The following is a 20,306-nucleotide window of genomic DNA, read 5'->3' as shown; positions in this document are numbered from 1 at the left end:
GTTCCTACATATGATGAAATAACTATTTAATATACCTAGTTCAGTGTGTTCATCTACAATCAGACCTGTAAATAATACAGTTGGTGGCGACACAGATAACCAAATATTTATATTAATAAACTCAAAAGTTCCCAATTTCATGTTGCCACTGATGAGCACAATAATAATCATAGATAAAGTCCTTATGCACCTCACCATACTCACATCCTAACACTTTCATTCATAAAGTTGCCCAAATTTACACCTAGCCTGAACTCAAACTTGAACCACCTTTATCTCATTAATGCAGTTATTCTGTGGACAGTAGGTGTCAATCCTCCCTTCGGAAGATGTCAGCAATTCTTTCCAAAATGCAAGTCACTGAGGTCACATTCAGATTTCAAGGGTTACACACAAGTTTCTCATTAAGGGTTCAAATCTTCTGTCACCAGTAGAGATTTTCAAATTTTCATCTGGGCTTTTTAATTCACAGACCACCCATTTACTACTACATGTATAAAACACTCCATCTCCTATGGGCCAAATTATTGCTTCATTTCACTTTCTTTAATAAATATACTCAACAAGCCATAATATTAATCATTTGTCATGTATCGCCATCAACAAATCAGCCTAAACTGTATCATCCTATTCTAAAAGTTGTGGATGTTCTGACCTACAGTAAGTGTCCCAAAATACTAGTTATGTGTGCCATCCCATAAATTTACTATTATTCTTCTCAATTAATAAATGTACCTAAATGCTGAGCTCTACATTATTTGTTAAAATATTTCAATCAATATCCTAGAATATCTAAAGCTGGACTGGCCCTAACTAGCAATGGTGGAATGTCTCTGCAATGACAGTCACTTAACATAATCTCGAATAGATATTTTATGCTATATTAGATTAGATTCTGATTAACTCCAAATTACATAAATCTTTGGTCATTAAAGGTAACTTATTATCTCATATTAAATGTCATTAGTCATGTAAAAACACTTATCTAAAAATATCAATTCTTAACCACTTTGAATTCATAATAATCATGTAGTATTCCCATTAATGCAAAAATTCATTAAATACATATTATTTAGGGATTTCCTGTATTCTGCTTTGCTTGCAGATAATTAGCTTTACCTTCTACATCTTTCATAACTTCATGGTTGAAATACTTTTTGAAAGATATTGCTAGTTGTCAAACAAGTGGACAATTAAAGTGGGCTCCGGCTAAGAACATCGAGCTCTGCAGAGTAAAAGTGTGACAAATTTTCTTCTCTGGTAAGGATTAAAGCAGGTGTTGGGTCCAATATCCCAGGTAATAGAAGTCTAGAAGTCTTGGACCAAAGCAGACAGATGCCATCTACGATTCGGAATCCATGATGATCTTTTGGGCTCAATCATCACCAGCACAGCTGAGCTCTTAGCAGCAGGGATCCATGATGCCTTGGACTGGAATTGGAGTACATTATCCAGTAGTCAGTTGGTCGATGGCCTGATCCACGACTTGATCCCATCTCCGGATGGCTGGGTTCTCCATGGAGTCGGATGATTAGCTTATCTGCAGACCTTTATCACAGCCCAATCTCTGGGTTTAACTTCAAATGCTGTCATCTATAATTTACTGGGAAAAAACAGCTTCCACCTGCAGATGTAAAGACTTAAAAAATAGTACTTAAATAGTCAGCATGTTAATTCTTCATTGGTAGCTAATTATGTATCCCAGAAATAAGGTGTCAGATCTGTTTCGTTGGGGGTACCCCCATTAGAAATATTGCTAGTGATAAAACAGTCATTTCAATCCAGCCTGTGCTTGTCTAAGTCAATTTGCTTTTAATAGTCAAAGTAAAGTTTGAAATTGATAAGCACAATGTTCAAGCCTTCCTTTATAGCTGTTTCCAGTTTGGCTGCAGTTACAATTTCTACTCAATTGAAAACATGTCCCTCATAACAAGTAAGTCATTACTAAAATAAAGTCAATCTTAATATATAGCAAGGGAAAATGTACTCAATAATAAATCATTACAAAAATTGGTCTCATAATAGTGTTGGCATAATATTCAAATTATCTGCATTTGTTCCATAATAATTGAAAAATGGCTTCAAAAATTAAACATTTACTATACCAATCCTTCCCCCCTTATTGACACTTGTGTCAATTACAATTAGAAGAGATGTTGAGCAAGAGGGTATCTGAAACTGATCCCATTAATATAATAATATAATAAAAGGCAAATGTTATAGTTCTCTTACAGGGAATACAAATACATCCAGGGATGGAAAACAAATAAAAGCAAGAGAAGGTCGAGTATTTATAAGTTAAAGAGCCATGTTCTGTGGAAGTTGGTGTAAAAAACAAGAAGACTTCAGCCAATTATTATAAATATAAATTTGTCTCCGTGTTTACTGTACTTTTTCCCTAAATGGATGGGAATGCATACCAGCGACCTCCAGAGAACATCTCATAGTTAGCATAGCAAGCAGAGTCAAGAAAGAAATCCACAGTCTGGACAGGTGAATTCTTAATTGTTTTTAGACATTAAATATAACAAAAACAGTTAGGCTCCACATTTCCTCTCCCATAATTATAAGGCATCGTTCAAATATGTAAAGTATTAAAAACATTTTCCTTTTACACAAGATGTTCATATTTGATTATATCTGGACCATATCTAAGATTAACAAGGTCAGTGAAGTAAAATATTTTATCCCTTCTTACGCAAAGTCCCTTAAAGTATTTCAAAGATCACTTTTCAGCAAAAATGATATTGGAATCCATCTCTAACCCCTTATAACCTGCCATCTAAAAGCTTAAAGTTTCTTTACATGTATCCCAAGAATTATTTATTTTATATTACTAATTTTTTTAGTAAGTACCACGTACATTTAGATCTTAGGTTTTAGAATCTTAATAAAAATGTCTCATTCAATGTTTCATTAAAGCATCAAATTATAAAAGTGAACCTTTCGTCAGCTGTATAGAGATACAAACACCAGTATTCCATTATATTTCACACAAATATGTCCATATTACACAAAAAGGGGATGAGGAAAGAAATCAATATATCAGAATGCCCTATAATGCAAAATGTGCAGTTATTTATTTATTTATTTTTAAAATGCTATCTAGGAAATTAGCACATTCCCACCCATATTCAGAATGAAGAATTCGCTTCTGTGTTAATCTTCCCAGAATGTCAAACTAAGAAAATACTCCATTACAGTTGCATACACTGATTTCTTCTCCCCATAAACTTCTGCCAAAGCCAGTTTGTCTTGCACGCTCTTTCATTACTATCTTTCAGATGTTTATTGCATGTTTTCCAGAATGTTGACTCCAAAAAGCACAGTCTGTCTTTCTGTTAGTTAACCCCCCTTATTCCTTCCTCTTTATAGCATATCTTAGCATGGAGAACTACCTGGACTGGAAGTCACTGTTTTTCTTCAACTTCATTACTGTTTTAAAGAATGTCTCCTTCCATTAAAATGTACTCTTTTTAATTAAAATCCTCCCTGCATTTGAGTCTGGCCAGTACTCAAATGAAAGGGGTGCTCATACAATATCATGCCTAATCTGGAGACCTTTTTATACCACCTGTTCACATCTTTTTTAGTTAAAATTAAGAGCTCTTTTAATTTCAACAAACATTTACTTTATATTCTTACGCACATTAATATTAATGTCAATCATCTCATCCTTTCAAACACCACCACGTTTCGACACAAACACTCTCAAACACACTTAAACTTGTTTAAAATGCACTCACAGGGATCCCTTTAATACACTACATAACATACACAAAATCACCCAAACCATTTTTAACACACTATATTTAGAAACGATGCAGCAAAGGAAACATAAAGAAATTAACTCTGAAGTAAGAGCAAGTTCCACTCTCACTTAACGTTACTAATCAGGACAAATAAACATAAAACAGCCTCTCATGACGCTAGCTGGTGTTAAACCTAGGAAACATAACACAATCCTGCTCAGCTGTAAACGGCGCTGGTTTCCAGATCAAGGAGACTGCTTTGGTGAACTGAGTTAATGACAACAAGGAAAAATCTTCCGTGGCGATCTAATTCTGCGGCGACAAGGATAAATCCAACTATCGAGAAACCACGCAGTACAATACCACAGCAAGACAGCATTCCAGAAAATGGCTCCACAGTCACAGAGAATATTAACACAAAACAAATAACATGTAAGCTTCAACATAAATCACATATAAGCTTGAACCTTAGCATGAGTGCTAACCACTGTGCCACCACACACTCCACTGTAGTAATCCCCATAATGCACAACCTCACATACACACATCACAAGAAAAAAAAAGGACAGAAGAAATTGAAAGAAATTGTCTCCCTTGTATGTTATAGTTATCAAAAGAACATTTTTCCTTAAGACTTAATCAGGGTCTGAAGGAAAGATGCCATATATATATTTATAAATATCTATATAATTAAAAGTGGAGACATTTTCATTTTATCAAATATTACACATATTCAAATTTATCTAAGCCAAAATACCTCAGAGCTCTGGAAATGTATATCAACTATTAAGAATTGTATGTGCATAATGTATTTTAGCAAATTACAAATACCCAGTGGCGTCCATGTTTCGTTTTCCTTCTCCACACACACACAAATTGTCTGTTCACGCTCACATACAAACAGTTGAAAAAGCTTCTTTCAATTCACATAGCAAAAAGATTAGAAGTTAGAAATAACTTAACACCAAGGCCACAGCTGCATGTGGAAAAGACATGCACACACATTGAAGAATTTCAGCACAGACACACACACACACACACACAGGGATCAGCGAGCGCCAGGTACCTTTGAAGTCAAATACAGTGCACATTTCTTTTTAGCGCATCTGATTATATTCTTTCCCCACAAATATATCCTAATATATACTCATTCACACACATATGCTTACAAATGTTTCTATTACTTAATTTTACTTTTAGTACTTTCCTCCTACATTTCTCTAAAGGCTATTTTACTTATTAAACTGTAAATATGGCTCTAATAATGTTTCAATAGGGACTAACTCGAAAAGCACAAATATTCGGATGGTGTTGACTCTTTCAACACTGCTCTTACATTTTATTATTTCAAATTCTCTCACAACACCTTCCCCATTTTCCAAAGCCAACTTCAGTTATGCCTCTTAACAACAAATATCTCATTGTCTATAAATATCTGTTTTCCTTCTGTCAAATCCGTGTACACTGCAAAAACGAAACCAAAGCCAAGCGAAATGTATTTAAATCATGGCTTTAAACTTACTTTGAGACATCTTTGAGAAGTGTTGCCAATTAAACTTATTTACTTCTTTTGCAGTTTTTTCCTGAATACAAGTTTTTTTTTTTTGTGTGTTCTCTGGTCTTTGCGTATTCATTCTTGCAGTGTATTCTGCGTTCTCTCTTTCTTTCACCTTCCATACACTGACCACGAGCAGTGAGCACACACCCATTTCTTTCAAACGCACTTTGGTCACAAAATCAGTTTCATCCACTTTACTCGAATGTTCTTAATTGTTATTTTTATTTTTTTAAATATATATATATATATATATATATATATATATATATATATATATATATATATATATATATATATATATTGCAATTTATATTCATCTTATTTGAACTACTTTGGCTTTTATATATTTATTTGCTGTAATTCCTAACAGTGACACCGTCTTGATAAAAAAAATCTCTCCATGTGTCTCCATGAAAAAGGTGCTTGATTACAAAATTCCACTTACACTTGTTATGTGCTTAAATACTTTACTGTGCCTCTCATTACCCACTACTTGGGTCCGGAGCTCATTCACACTCACACTTGTCTCCGCTCCTGTGGTTTATTTTACTACCATTAAGAGATAACGGAGCTCATGCAGTCACTCACTTAATCATTCCTTATTCAGGGACGGGACAATTAAAATATATGTGTGTGTGTGTGTGTGTGTGTGTGCCTATCCTTCATTTAGCTGCTTTTGCTATTAAGAGGTGCAAGCCTAAATGCTCTGCACCATTTTTTTCTGATGTTGTAACTCTTTCTATCGCTTTGCCAACAAACATCTAAACAATAGCCCCTTTCTTTTAATGTCCAGTGAAAGCTGCTGCCCCACTTTTTCTCCAACTGTATGAAATTTATTTACAGACACTTTTATGCGCATAGGTTTCCCTTCTTATCACTCTGTTCTTTAAAGCAATACAGTCCTTTATTTTATATACAAAAAGCTATACACATTTATATATGCAGTTCATTTATACTTTGTACATTCCCTAAAGTCCACACTCATACTCACTTGTACTTTTTTGCACCTTGTGTGCTTCCCTAGTGCCCTATCTTTGCCCTACGCTAGTTTTGCACCTTCATGCCACTCCTGCTCACACCTCATTGGAGAACATGTACAGCCAATGCAAGGGGTGTTAGTTCAGGAATTCCACACCTATACACGGTTTGCCATCGTCACGGTAACCTTAGTATTTGATAGGATTTCAGCATCACCCGTTACTCGTGCAGCCCTCCGTCCCCTGGATTGGAGCGTTTATCTGTTAAACCTTGTGACAGAAAGGGGGCGCTATCGCTCCCTTGAACACTCAGACCAAATGTTAGACACCAGATAAAAGTCCGAAAGTTGACTTTATTAATAATCAACAGTACACAAAGCACCCTCCTCTCCACAATACTCATTAAATAAATCAAATACAAATACTCAATAATCAATAATCCTCCACACTCCCAGACGGGTTACCACCCTTCCACCCAGTTCAGCTCAACGCTCTGGTGTTTCTCAGTCTCTTTTATAGTCCCTGACCCGCAAGTGTTTCCAATCCCTCGGTCCATGTGACTCCTTATCACTTCTGGTTGAGATAAAAATCCTCTTCTTCATTCCGGAAGTACGGCATTCCTCTTGTCCCTATGACTCAGACGTACTTCAGGGGCGTAGGGCAAATAGTCTTTGTTCCTCCCTGCAGCGTCCTCTAGCAGCCCCCATGGTATCCAGCAGGGCTGTGGATAAAAACTCCATTGTCCAGGATTCCCTGCTGGTCTTCGGGGCACCTCCATGCTGCAGGGAGGGTTCCATCTGGCGGCCTGGGGGTATCGGCCGGGATAAATGACCGGCCATATGCCACAAACTTTAACCAATTCAAAAAACCTTTAAATTCTAATTTTCATTATTTACTGTACATAACATTTGTACAATCACATTTACATCAGCTGTACAGCCTTAACACATTCAGTTTAAGTCTGTGTGCCCATCTTCTCATCCTACCTTGTTCTTTTAGAGATGCTTTCTGCCACTGTCTCTGTCGGAGGGGCGGGCGCTTTTTTGAAACTTCACACAAATAAATTTTAGTGAAATATCGCTTACCTTTTTAGGTGATCACCATCTGTGTTCGTTTCACAGAGCACTGTCCCGCCGTCGGAATGTCACAGCTGCCTTTTTCTTCATAGTGTCGGGGTCGCCAGAATCTGACAAAGAGAAAATCGTCAGAGCAAAGACGCACCAAAAAGTTTTCACCTGGAATGAAGGGTCTAGGAGTCAAGAGGATGGGCAAACAGAATATATTGTTTTATTGCAATATAACAACAACATGGACTTAATCCAATTTGGCCAAATCAGGCTGAGCCCAGTTTAAAAATCACAGTTTATATATCATTTCTTATCATTCTGACCTCACTAGAAGCAGTCTATTCGCTGCTTTCCCCTGACTCCTTTCTCTGCAGCTGGCCTAATTAACTTTTATTAGAACTACCAATATTTCTTATTTTCTGTCAATTATCTTTATTATTCTGCTCCGCTTATTTTTAGGTCGGCTGAGAGCCAACAGGTGTTTTCCCTTCTTCCATCCTTGAGCTGTCGTATCTCATCGTTCTCCCTTCCTGGGTCCTTTCGCTAGGTTTTATTGGCAGCTAAAGCTAAGCTGTAATTAAAAAAGAAATATGGCATGGGCATTTATTTAACCATTTGTTTAGCAGGCATTAATATTTGCACTAAGGTTAATGCTTATTTATTTATGCTAATACATGAATATACTAATTTTATATAGGAATAAGGACCATGACACAATCTTCAAGATTAAACTCCCAGAGGTTCATGCCCTGGTCATAATAGCGGGCCTGTGCTGCTTGAGTTTTTGCCATGTGTTCTTTTAGTATTGGTCGGATTTTGCTTAATCTATCACATAACTGTACGATTTATTCAAGTATGTTTGTGGAAGGGAGGGCCTCCTCCTCCAAACCTTCCTTTAGAATGTCCAATATGCCTCGGGGTTGCTGTCCGTATAATAATTCAAAAGGGGAGAAGCACGCAGAGGCTTGTGGAATTTCCTGATAGGCAAACAATATAAGGAGAAGTAACTGGTCCCAGTTTTTCCCATCCCCGCTTACCACCTTGCGTAGCATCTGTTTGAGAGTTTGATTAAACCTCTCCATTAAAGACATCAGTTTGTGGGTGATACACCGAGGTCTTCAGACGCTTTATTTTCAGTAACTTGGCTACCTCCTTGAACATTTCCAAAGTAAAATGTGTCCCTTGGTCCTTTAGGACTTCTCTGGGGATGCCGATGAGCGCATAGACCCCAACTAGTTTCCATGCGATCATCTTGGAATGAAATAGCCTCTGGGAAACGGGTAGCATAATCCACAAGGACTAAGATATATTTATGTCCTTGGGCTTAAGGTACCAGGGGTCCCACGATGTCTACCCAAATTCTTTCAAAGGGAATGTCTATTAAGGGAAGAGGAACAAGTAGAGCACTGTCCCTCCTAGGAATCTGTCACAGTTGGCACTCCAGACAGGAGCTGCAAAAGTGACGGACCTCCTCATTAAATTCTGAGCAAATAAAATTGGAGCTTAATACGCTGTAGTTTTTTCGGTTCTCAAATGGGCACCTAGGAGGTGGGTATGTGCTAGATCAAAGACTTCCTGCCGGAAGGTCTGTGGGACTAGCAACAGGGACCTGACCTCCCCCTCATGGTCAGCTAACTGATCGAGAAGATCATTGTTAATCACAAAGTGTGGCCCTTGTGGCATGGGATGCTGCGTGTGTTGGCTGTTTACAGCAATGATTGCATTTTTAGCATTTTTTAGGGAGTCATCATTCCATTGCTCCCGTTTAAATGAACTTGGTGTCTGTCTACATTGAAAGTGAAGGTCTGATAAGTGGTCTGGGTTGTTCTTCTGGGGCATGGAGGATGTTGTCGGTGCCAGGCACCTCGTCACACTGGACTGCCACATCAATCCTAGGTGACACAAGTAAACACGGCATGGTGGTATGGAGGAATATTTCGGACAAAATGAAATAAATAAATAAATGCGTAAATAAATAAAAGTACTTTGAAATGTGAGCATAAATAAATAAATGTGTCATGAAATGACAGCCTTAATAAATAAATATGTCATGAAATGAGAGCATAAATAAATAAATGTGTCACGAAATATGTTTTTCGTTGCTTATTTATTTATTTCATTTTAATCGTAACATTCCTGCAAACCGTCATGAAATACGACTTGAAATAAAACTGTCACGTTCACTCGTCAAAGTTGAGAGGGTGGGCTCTAACACGCCCTCTAGTTACTGATTGGTGAATCGATAGCACAAAAATTAATTAGAAAAATGCTTACTACTGCCGATGAAATGGATTCTGCGAAGATATTACGTATTTCAGAGAGAATTGAAGATTTATCGGAAGAAATTACAATGTTGGCGGCCCTTTTAGACTCCGATATAGATGAAACTGTTTTTGAAATTATCGAAGAACAGGTGGAACGGACTCGACTACACTCCAGTTCAGGTGATGCAGCTCCCTGCTCTGGACGTCCATCCTTTGACATTCCAGCTGAGTCAATAGAACACCTTCTGTTATGCGGTTTAAAAGTACAACAGATTGCAGATCTATATGGTGTATCGGAGAAGACGATCACAAGGCGAATGAGCCAGTTTGATATACGGCTGTATTAGTTTAGGTACTTTGACATGGAATGCCCAAAGCAGCTCCACCTAATATTTTGAACTGAACAACTTTACCACTGATCAGAGCTGTACAGTTGTTTGAAAAAGTAGCTGCGAATATGCAACTGACTTTCTACTCGTAAAACAAGGGGCAAATACTCAGTTCTAAAAGGGCCGCCAACATTGTAATTTCTTCCGATAAATCTTCAATTCTCTCTCTGAAATACGTAATATCTTCGGCAGAATCCATTTAATCGGCAGTAGTAAGCATTTTTCTAATTAATTCTTGTGCTATCGATTCACCAATCAGTAACTAGAGGGCGTGTTAGAGCCCACCCTCTCAACTTTGACGAGTGAATGTGACAGTTTTATTTCAAGCCGTATTTCATGACGGTTTGCAGGAATGTTACGGACAAAATGAAATAAATAAATAAGCAACGAAAAACATATTTCATGACACATTTATTTATTTATGCTCTCATTTCATGACATATTTATTTATTAAGGCTGTCATTTCATGACACATTTATTTATTTATGCTCACATTTCACAGTACTTTTATTTATTTACGCATTTATTTATTTATTTCATTTTGTCCGAAATATTCCTCCATATGGTGGCAGGCTGGATGTATCTTGCGCATCCATATTTTTGACCAGTCTTGCCATAATATCATGGGAAAAGGAGGGTCCAGCATAATAGCCATACAGAGCTTTTGGAGGTGATCTCCAATACTTATTATACACATGGCTGTAGCCCACCCCTTTGTCTCACCGCGGATACAGGTTATACTGGTCCTTTCTTTTAACCACAGTCATGATAACACAAAACGGCAAGCAAAAACTCAAATGTTGCTGCCAGAGTCAAATAAAGCTGCCATCTGTTGCCCATTGTTAATAGCCACTCCTGTATGGGAAAGAGACTCATTAAGAGGATTAATGAGTGCACAATACCTGACTCCGAGAGCTAATCCACACTCCATCAGTTCGTTCAACAAGAGACAGATCATCACGATATGACACGATGTGATACTTGAAACAGTGGGGAAACACCGGATTCTTCTCCTCTGGTCTAATGATGGGCTCTGAGGGTCATCTACTGGGGTTGGCTGGGGAGGCCCAGGTCTGTCGGGTTTGGCGCGCAGGACACTCGTTTCTCTTGGTTACGGATGCTGCTTTAAATAGCTCAATAACCTCAGGTGATTTGTTCGACTATATTCCGAGCGTCGTTAGTATCTGGTTTTAATCAGCTCCCATATTTCAAATGCCTGCGTGCACGGTTTTGAGCTTTCCATAGTCAGCGGTGTCTTCCTCCGAGAGGTCATAATACACCCTTTGTGCGTCACCTTTCAGGAAAGGCGCCAAGATATTACCCCACTCCGCTCTTGGCCAGCGCTGGCGGATTGCTGTTCTCTCAAAAACTGTAAAATAAGATTTGATATCGTCGTCAGGCGTCAGTGGAACGAGTACCTGTGACGGGTGTCAAGGCTGAACTTGACGGAGAGCCAAATGAGCTTCGATTTGGGCTTCTGACTACTCCACTTGCACTTTAACCCTCTGTTGCTCAGTTGCCAAGTGGTAAAGGATGCTGTTAAGGTCTTGCTCCTTAAATATCATGAAGCAGTATCCTGCTGACTATGCCATTGTAAAGATACACATAGAAGGTGTAAAAAGGCTTGGGAAACCACCCCCTATATTGTACAATGTACAAAGCAAAATACGTAAAACTTTCAATAAATGCCTTTAGAGCAATGTCTGGTTCCGTGTCCAAAACAGGGACAACTAAACACAAAAGGAGTTGGGCTTTTATAATAATATAAATTGGAAGTGACTTTGGTAGAAGGCATGGTTATGCAAGTGAAGCAGAAAGTAATCTATGTTGGTTTCCCTTTGGGGGATCTGTAGGAGAAGGAGAGAAAAGATTAGTGCACTCCGAAAAAACCTGCTCTTGTTTTCAGCACTCGGTTAAGCCCTTAGCCTGCATCCGAAGCGCACGTGTGTGACAACGTCTTCATACGTTTTAATCAAGCTGCTGCAGGTAACGGGCACTGATGAGACACCATTTGTGAGGTACAGCTGTGCTGGAATTGTAAAGCACATTAGTCCAAGCTTCTTACGTGTTGAGCTTGACAGCAGCGGTTTCTGACCAACCTCCATGAGTACGAATTCCAATCTATGCACATGAACATAAATGACCTATTCTGTGTCAAAGAGTCCTAAGGAGGTAATTATTTGACCAGAGTACAATTGTGGCCTCGTATTACTGGAACACAGTTTAGCTCAGGGTGCTAATCTTATTTTGTGCTTTAAACACATAACCTTACATCTAACTGGATTGCTGTGGTTTCTTGTGAAGCTGTATTGTAACAAACCACTTCTTACCTCTAGAACCCATAGTTCCAAAGTGCTCAGTAGAGTAAGCATCATTATCAGCACTGCTGCTTGCTTGGTCCACTTCTGGATCAATAATAAGGAGTTTCCCTTCCTTTTGCCTTCTCTTACTTTTCAGGCGCACTCTAGCAAAGTGGTTGGCTGTCAAATATAAATTGAGTGCCTTTCCATATTCTGGACAGTGTTCCCTCCCATGTCCATGTGAACTGCCACAGTATTTGAATGTTGGGTGATCTGTGGCAGAGCCTGAGAATTGATCTGCTTGCTCTACTATGGTGATGGGTAGCAAAGTCCTATAAAATTGATTTGAAGAGGCATTAACATTATCCGTGGGGGGTTTGTCCAACTATATTGACCTAAGTCTTATATGAGTAAACTCTGCTGATCGACATGTCTCCACTGCCATGGCAAGAGTGAGATCTCTCTCCCGTAGTACCACCTATGGGTTGCTTCTATTGCTATATCTAGCACGAATTAACCATGAATAAGTTCATCTCTTAATCCTCCATACTCACAGGTGGCAGATTTTTCTTTCAGAGATGTAATAAAACTGTCAAATGGTTCCCCATCCTCCTGTTTACAACTGCCAAATACATAGAGTACATAAATCATGTTCTTTGTAGGATTAAAATATCCCTCCAGTATTTTCAGAATGGCCATTACATATGTCTTGTCTGCTGCTGAAAGACTCATGTTGTGCTTGAGGACATGTCTGCACTTGGCACCCATGATACTCCACAAACTAGCCACTTGAATTGTGGAATTCTTCCTATTAAGCTTGACAGCAATGGCATAATCTTTGAATTCTGACCTGAACACATCCCAATTTCTGTCTAGGTTGCCACTCATTTTCATTTCCTGCAGAAGGCAGAATCAGAGTAGCCATGCCCATGAATTACAGAAGGACTGAATTGATACTAGTCACTTGAATTGATTCACAGTGGCACAGCCTTTGTCTTTGCTTAGGATAGGAAAGAAAAGCTCTGCCCTCCTAGTCTTCTGAATTAAGTGGTTACACTTCTGACACAATGTTTCTCATATTAATTAACGACAATAGCCGGGCACTCAATTCAAAGTCAGTCGTGTTGTATGCTACTGGATAAAGTACACTGAACAAAACGTGCTGGTGCCGACGTGCAATAATGATATCATTATGCTGCGTCAGCCTTCCACCTAGCATCTCTAACAAAGAGACCATTACATGTTTTTAATAAGACAGTAAGTGATGTCCCATAACTGCTGTTCCTTAAGCACTATGTCTTGACTTGCATGAATGTAATCCTTATAACCTGCTGTGACCTCCCTTGAAACTTGGAAATCAGGACTTGAAACTTACTTCAGATTTGCATATGTGAGACTTATCTGATCTCTGTTCACCAATCACTAATGCAGCATGGAGTGTCACAGTATTAAAATAAGATTCTTAAAGTTTTAGTGGATAGGGATGGTGGCTGTTGGGGGGGACGGGTGAAGTATGAGTCATGTGATACAACAACACTGCTGCAGAGAGAGAGAGAGAACTATCTAGTTTGCCACCATTCTAAGTAGGTCATGTACAAGAGCTTAAACACATACAGTACAATTTTATGATATTCAAACTTTAATGACAGGTTTTGACATGATTTTTAAAATTGAGAATGGCATGTAAATAGATTAAATCTGTTACAATTCTGTATTTCATCAGCCTTTGGACCAAATATATTGTTGTGCTATCTAAGTACAGTAATCTGAACATTTATCCGTTGCTTTTGCTAGAATCCCAGGTGTAAAATATATCAAAGAGAAGTTACTGATTTGACATGTCAGGTTTTGCTAGCACTTGCATAAACATCTTTACTGCTCCAAAATGGCCTTTGTGAATTAAATTCCTCCAAGGTCATTGACTGTTTGTGTAGGTTTTCTTCCCAAATCTCAGACACATGCAGTTTAATTGATTAGTCACTCTGATCTTGAGTCTTTCAGTGCTGGTTCCTGCATTGTGAACCTAAACTGGATTTAAAAAGTTTGATAATGAGTGAATCTCTGGGGAAAATATATAAGAAGTAAGAAGATGATAAGAACAAAACCGTGGAAGATATGCTCAATAAGTTAGACCATAAAATGGTCAATGGGCTTCAATAAGCTGATAATTTACAGTAACTCTTGGTTAAACCAGCTGTTAACTAGGACATAATTCATATATAAGTTTATTATGGCTTCAAAAAACTATGCCTGCAAAATTAATTAAATTAATTAATTAATGTGCCAGGTGTTACCTCCTGGAGAAATGAGCGAAACACTTGTAAATCTCAGGAGGCCACATGAATAGGCTGAGAGCAAGACGTGTGGCAGTGAAATTGAATTCAAGTCTGTATTTACTGTATAAAGTACCACACCATTGCCTGTGGCATGATGAATTACTGGAGGAGCATAGCCTTGGTGAGCAGCACTGTTATCTGATATTGAACTGTGAACTTAGGAACTCCATCTGAATCGTACAAAGACATCAAGAATTTGTTTTCTGGTAGAACTAGATGAAGTAAAACATACAGTACTAGATTAGGTCATTTTTATAATGATGAATGACTGGCAACATATCTCTTTCTGTTCATTCACTTACCTTCTTTCTGAACTCACTTTCTCTATTAAAGAGATGAGGTAGCAGGATGCTATCTATGGAAATTAGCAGCCATCCCTTAAAGGCATAACAGTCCATCATATGGTTCATTCATTTGTTCGTTTGTTCGTTCGTTCATTCACTCACTCACTCACTTCCTCCTTCCTTCCTAAATGGCCAATTTAGGGTTGCCAGTCATCTAATATTTTAGTCTTTTCTATATACTGTGCCACTCTAAATCTAAATAACCAAGTTATTATAGTTATTAATAGAAGTAATTCTTCTTGTCGACCCTACTATTATATCTTTCATAGCTTATAGTTATCACTTAGGGAAGCATCTGTGTTCATTTCTGTCCAATATAGCCATACTGTGTACTGATTGCCATTCATTTTAAGTAAGTTTAATTAAATATTAATATTATATAAGTATGTTGGCATATCTGTTTTTAATTCTGTATTTAGTACCATTCTTACACAAAAGTGGTGGTTATAAATAAGATGCCCTAAATTCATGCTTATTCTCTTTGTGTTTGATCTTTCCACCAATACCAGGCTACATCTTAAAGACTTCTTCCAGTGGCTGCACAGGTTCCTTTGCTCTGCAAACTGCTTCACCTTAGGCATCCTAAAGGAAAGATCCACTTACTGTTCCCTCCCCTCAATGGAAAGTGTTAGCTCCAGCACTTTTATCCATATAATTTGTAAAACATCGCAGTGGAGAAATCAAGGTAAGAGCCTGGTGGCTTTGGGCCTTGTTTGTTTCACATTTTTTCTGATGCAGTTCCTTATTAGCAGGAACTATAGCACCATCCCTACTGCACACACCATTAAAATTCTCATCTGGAAATGGCCATATAACAGAACACCCAATATAACTGATAATGTGTGTGCCGAACTCTATAGTATCCATGGCTGCCACCTGACAACTAACCGGTCTGCCTTTAACCAGGCTGATGTTGTAGTCTTCCATCATGTAGACATTTATCCTTCTGTAACTTTGCTACCAATAGAGAAACGACCTAACCAACAGACATGGGTTTGGATGTCTATGGAATCTCCAAGTCTCAATAAAAAGATTGAAAAACTAAATGGAATCTTTAATTGGACAATGAGCTATAGACGGGACTCAGATATTTGCACACCCTATGGAAAGCTTATACCAAATACTGACCAACGTTACACCATTCCAAAAAAAGGCTCTTGCTTGGCTGCTTGGGTGGTCAGCAATTATAAGGAACATCACAAGAGAACAAGCATTGTAAAGAGCCTGCAAAACTATATGACAATTGATATATATGGCAAGGCTAATGGAAAACCATTGAGCCCAGAAAGTCTCCCAACAACTATTTCCAAGTATCCCTTCTATTTAGCATTTGAAAATGCCATACACCAGGACTATATAACTGAAAAGCTGTGGAGGAATTCCTTCATGGCAGGCTCAGTGCCTGTAGTCTTAGGGCCACCACGAAGCAACTATGAAGAGTTTGTGCCTCCAGGGTCATTCATTCATGTGGAGGACTTCTCAAGCACCAAAGAACTGGCTGAATATCTTAAGAAAGTGGCAAAGAACGAGACTCTTTATAAGCAATACTTTGAGTGGAAAAAACATTTCAAAGTGCAGTTGATCTCTGACTGGAGGATGCGGTTCTGCCAAATCTGTAAAAATTATCACACCCTCCCCTTGAAGAAAGTCTATCACAATTTTGATGAGTGGATGTATGGCTAATGCTGCTTTGAAAAATTACAATATGAGGCATCAAATATATCAAATATAAAATAAGAAAAGAGACACATTTCATAGGCCAGGTAATTTGTACTAACAAGAACACACTGTCGTAAAATGTACATATTGCAAACATAACACTTATCTTTATCTTTGTGGTGTACATTAAGATAATGGAGTACTCGATTAGGGATAGGACTACTGTACACTAGCTCACATCACACCCAAAATGAGAATGGACAGAATAGACAGCACCAAAGTCCTGCCCTGAGCTAATTTTTATCACAACGACTAATACAAATATACCATTTCAGAATAGTTTATCATTTAGTTTACAATAAAATATGATGTAGCCACAAGCTTGGTCCCAATATACAGTAGTTTCAAAAACATGACAGTAAAATCACCTCAATGCAGTGGCCTTCTCAATTATCAAACTACAATCCAAATATCCAAATCAACCATTTATGACATGAGCTGGCAATCAGGTATTTTGCTGATTCATCAGCAGGAGGTGTAAGGCAAGGCAACAGAACACAGAGTGGACATCACAGAGTTTCCTTATCCTATTCTGTTCATCTTTACTAGTTCTCATGGCCAGAAGAATTCAGGATCAGAAAAGGGACTGTAAGAGTTGAATTTGAATCCTGGTCCTATGTGCACCTAGCATGTGTCTAAGTCTCATATCCTTCCGAGCTCATGCTTAAAAGCTGATGCTGTTACTTTATTATTCACTATGATAAATGTATATCTTGTGATTTTATATAACCCCTTAAGAGAAAATGTTATATTTGTGTCATAGCCATTCAAAAATTAGATCTGCGTCCTTTTTGTTCTAAACAGGATAAAACTGGACAGGAACTCGCACGTCTCCTAAAATAAGAATAAAAATAATGCATTTAAAAAGTCATGTACATCCTAAGCTAACAGGACTATCAATCAAATTGTGGTCATTTAAGGTATCAACATTAGCCATGTTCCATTAGCAACAAGGGTGTAACCAATCATGTTAAAAATGTTGTGATTATGTAATGAATTCCTTTTTTTGAGTAGTGACCTAATCAATGAATTGTATAAATATAGAGCAGAGGACACTTTTTTCTTTGTAACATGTTGCTAATAAGATATGCACTTGTTGCCTCTTATGATATTTAGATAAAGATAATGATTGACACTTTCTACTGCCTGTGTTTTATTGCTTAAATTGGGGCATTCTAGTGGGGTGGTGTCTGTATTCATTATTTTCTTCCACAGGACCAATAGTTATTATGTAAGCAAGTTGCCATTCACTGTTGAATGATAAATAAAAGATAGATAAATAAAAATGCCCTAGTTAGCACAATGTTTTAAAAGATTTCACACAATGTTTTAAAAGATTCCACACTTCAACTTCAATTAATTCATCTTCAAGTACTGCTAAAATGTTACATTTCCATTTTAAAATTTTGAAATTTCCAATGAATGTGTAAAAATACCACCAAGCTATATAATGGGATAATGTACACTGTGTAATGGACAGCCAAGACTCTTATTTAACTGGGACACCTTCTTAAGGGAAGGACTGGGGGAAATAGCTTACATGGTGTAATACCTCCCCCCTAGCTTGCTATGGTGCCACAGGTTTGGAACATGGAGGCTCAACATGCCACTGCCAGGGCATGAGGAACAGCTGAGCACCCCTCAGCATGACTTCCACCACACCTTCTGGGTGCTGTATAAAAAGAGCCACCTCACTCCTTCCAGGGAGCCAGAGATGTGAGGAAGCAAACAAAGCTTGAGGTAGGAGTAGAGGTAGAAGGAGGTGAGAGAGGGAGAACAAAAGAAAGGACTGTGTGCTGTATTGGTACTTATAGTACTGTGCTGCAGGTGGGAAACAAAATCCCATAATCCCTGTTGTGGGGCATCTTATAAATTTAGTCATGATGCAAACCAATATGTAACTACACTTCTGAAAATGTAGGTGACTTCACATCCTTTGAGGCATACATTTTAAATATTAAAACAGATTACAGCACAATTGGAATGCAAGTCTACAGACTGACCATCAGGTCCAGATTCATTGTTTATGATTGAATTTGGCAACCTTTTATCAGATTTGGCTATAAATTATGACTGTGTAGTGTTGATGGGGGATTTGAATGTATACATTGACGTGGAAACTAAAACATTTAGCAATTGTTTTAGTTATTTGTTAAATTCAGTAGGGTTTTGTCAGATTGTAAGGTCCAACTCCTAATCATAACCACACAATAGATATAATTATAACTTAAAGAGTTGAAATTAAAAATGTAAATATTACTCAAGTGAATGAAGTTATTTCTGATCACTACTTAATTACTTTTGATTTGGTTTTGCCCTTACTCACAGATTAAAACAAAGATAGTGCAACATCTAGATTGGAATTCTGCTTCAAAATTTATAGATACTTTGAGTAAGTCAAGTGTAATTGTAGAAAGCAATTTAGATCTATGTCCTGCGGTGGGCTGGCACCCTGCCCAGGGTTTGTTTGACTGCCTTGCGCCCTGTGTTGGCTGGGATTGGCTCCAGCAGACCCCCATGACCCTGTAGTTAGGATATAGCAGGTTGGATAATGGATGGATGGAATTAAGATCTACTAACATCAAATTATAGTATGACTTGGAGAGAAGCTTTGGATACAGTAGTTCCCCTTAAAACAAAGTTTATCAAAGCATATGGAAACTCACCCTGGTTTAATGAGGGCACTTGAGCTTTGAAATTAGAGTGCCAAAAACTGCAGTGTAGATGTAGAAAAACAAAGCTGCAGGCCTTTCAAATTGCACAGGCAGAGAGTGTTAAAAATATAAAATGCTTTCCTTAAAGTTCACTCAGACTACTATTCTATAATAAATAGATAACAACAATAATAATCCTTGTGTACTGTTAAGAACAGTTGCTAATTTAAGAAATGGGAATTCAGAACTACAATGCTAAATACCAGCAGATATTAGAAATGTACACTTTATGAACTTCTTTAATGAGAAAATCAAAAATATTAGATACCAGATCTCAGCATCACAGTGCAAACTGCATATTAGCTTGGCAAACCCTGTTTCGCCTTGCATTGAGAGCTCCAGAAGTGTTAAGCTTTTAACAGAATAGGAAGCCTAACTTTAATAACTAAAGTGAAACTTACTACTTGTCTAGATACAGTGCCAACAATACTAGTAAAAAGCACAATGGATATTCTTCCAGCACCTATTCTTAGCATTAGCTCATTATTGAATAGTGCTAACCTGATGCACTAAAAGCGTCAGTCATCAAATAATTACTTAAAAAGTCAGGCCTAGACCTACATGCACTTAATAATTATAGAGCCATTTCAAATGTACTTCTTTCTCTCTAAAAGTAGTCGCCAATCAGTTTCAGTTGCACCTTACACATGCCAGTTTGAGAAATTCCAGTCTGGCTTCTGCACTGGTCATAGTACAGAAACGGCACTAACGCACATTGTAAATTACTGTAATTATGTTTTTAGATTTAAGCGCAGTGTTTGATACTACTGACCATTTTGTTTTACTACACAGGCTGGATAATAACATTGGGCTCACAGGCAATGTCCTTGCCTGGATTAGTTCTTATTTATCAAATTGATCCCAGTATGTACAGAAATGTGCTGAT

The 20,306-nt window shown here is 37.9% G+C and overlaps 1 protein-coding gene across 1 annotated transcript in view; it reads left to right on the top strand.

The window, feature by feature from the left end:
• LOC120535805 (alpha-(1,3)-fucosyltransferase 7-like) overlaps nucleotides 1–17,841 on the top strand; it is a 33,910-nt gene extending 16,069 nt beyond the window's left edge. Inside the window, exon 2 of the mRNA XM_039763892.1 lies at nucleotides 15,497–17,841. Coding sequence (XP_039619826.1) covers nucleotides 15,497–16,670 — 1,174 coding nt within the window. The 3' untranslated portion in view covers nucleotides 16,671–17,841. The remainder of the gene's footprint in view (nucleotides 1–15,496) is intronic.
• Nucleotides 17,842–20,306: the final 2,465 nt, after the last annotated feature.

This window comes from Polypterus senegalus, chromosome 9 (assembly GCF_016835505.1).
Source record: "Polypterus senegalus isolate Bchr_013 chromosome 9, ASM1683550v1, whole genome shotgun sequence".
Taxonomy (NCBI): domain Eukaryota; kingdom Metazoa; phylum Chordata; class Cladistia; order Polypteriformes; family Polypteridae; genus Polypterus; species Polypterus senegalus.
The sequence above is the reverse complement of the archived record's forward strand: the minus strand, read 5'-3'. Positions and strand labels throughout refer to the sequence as shown.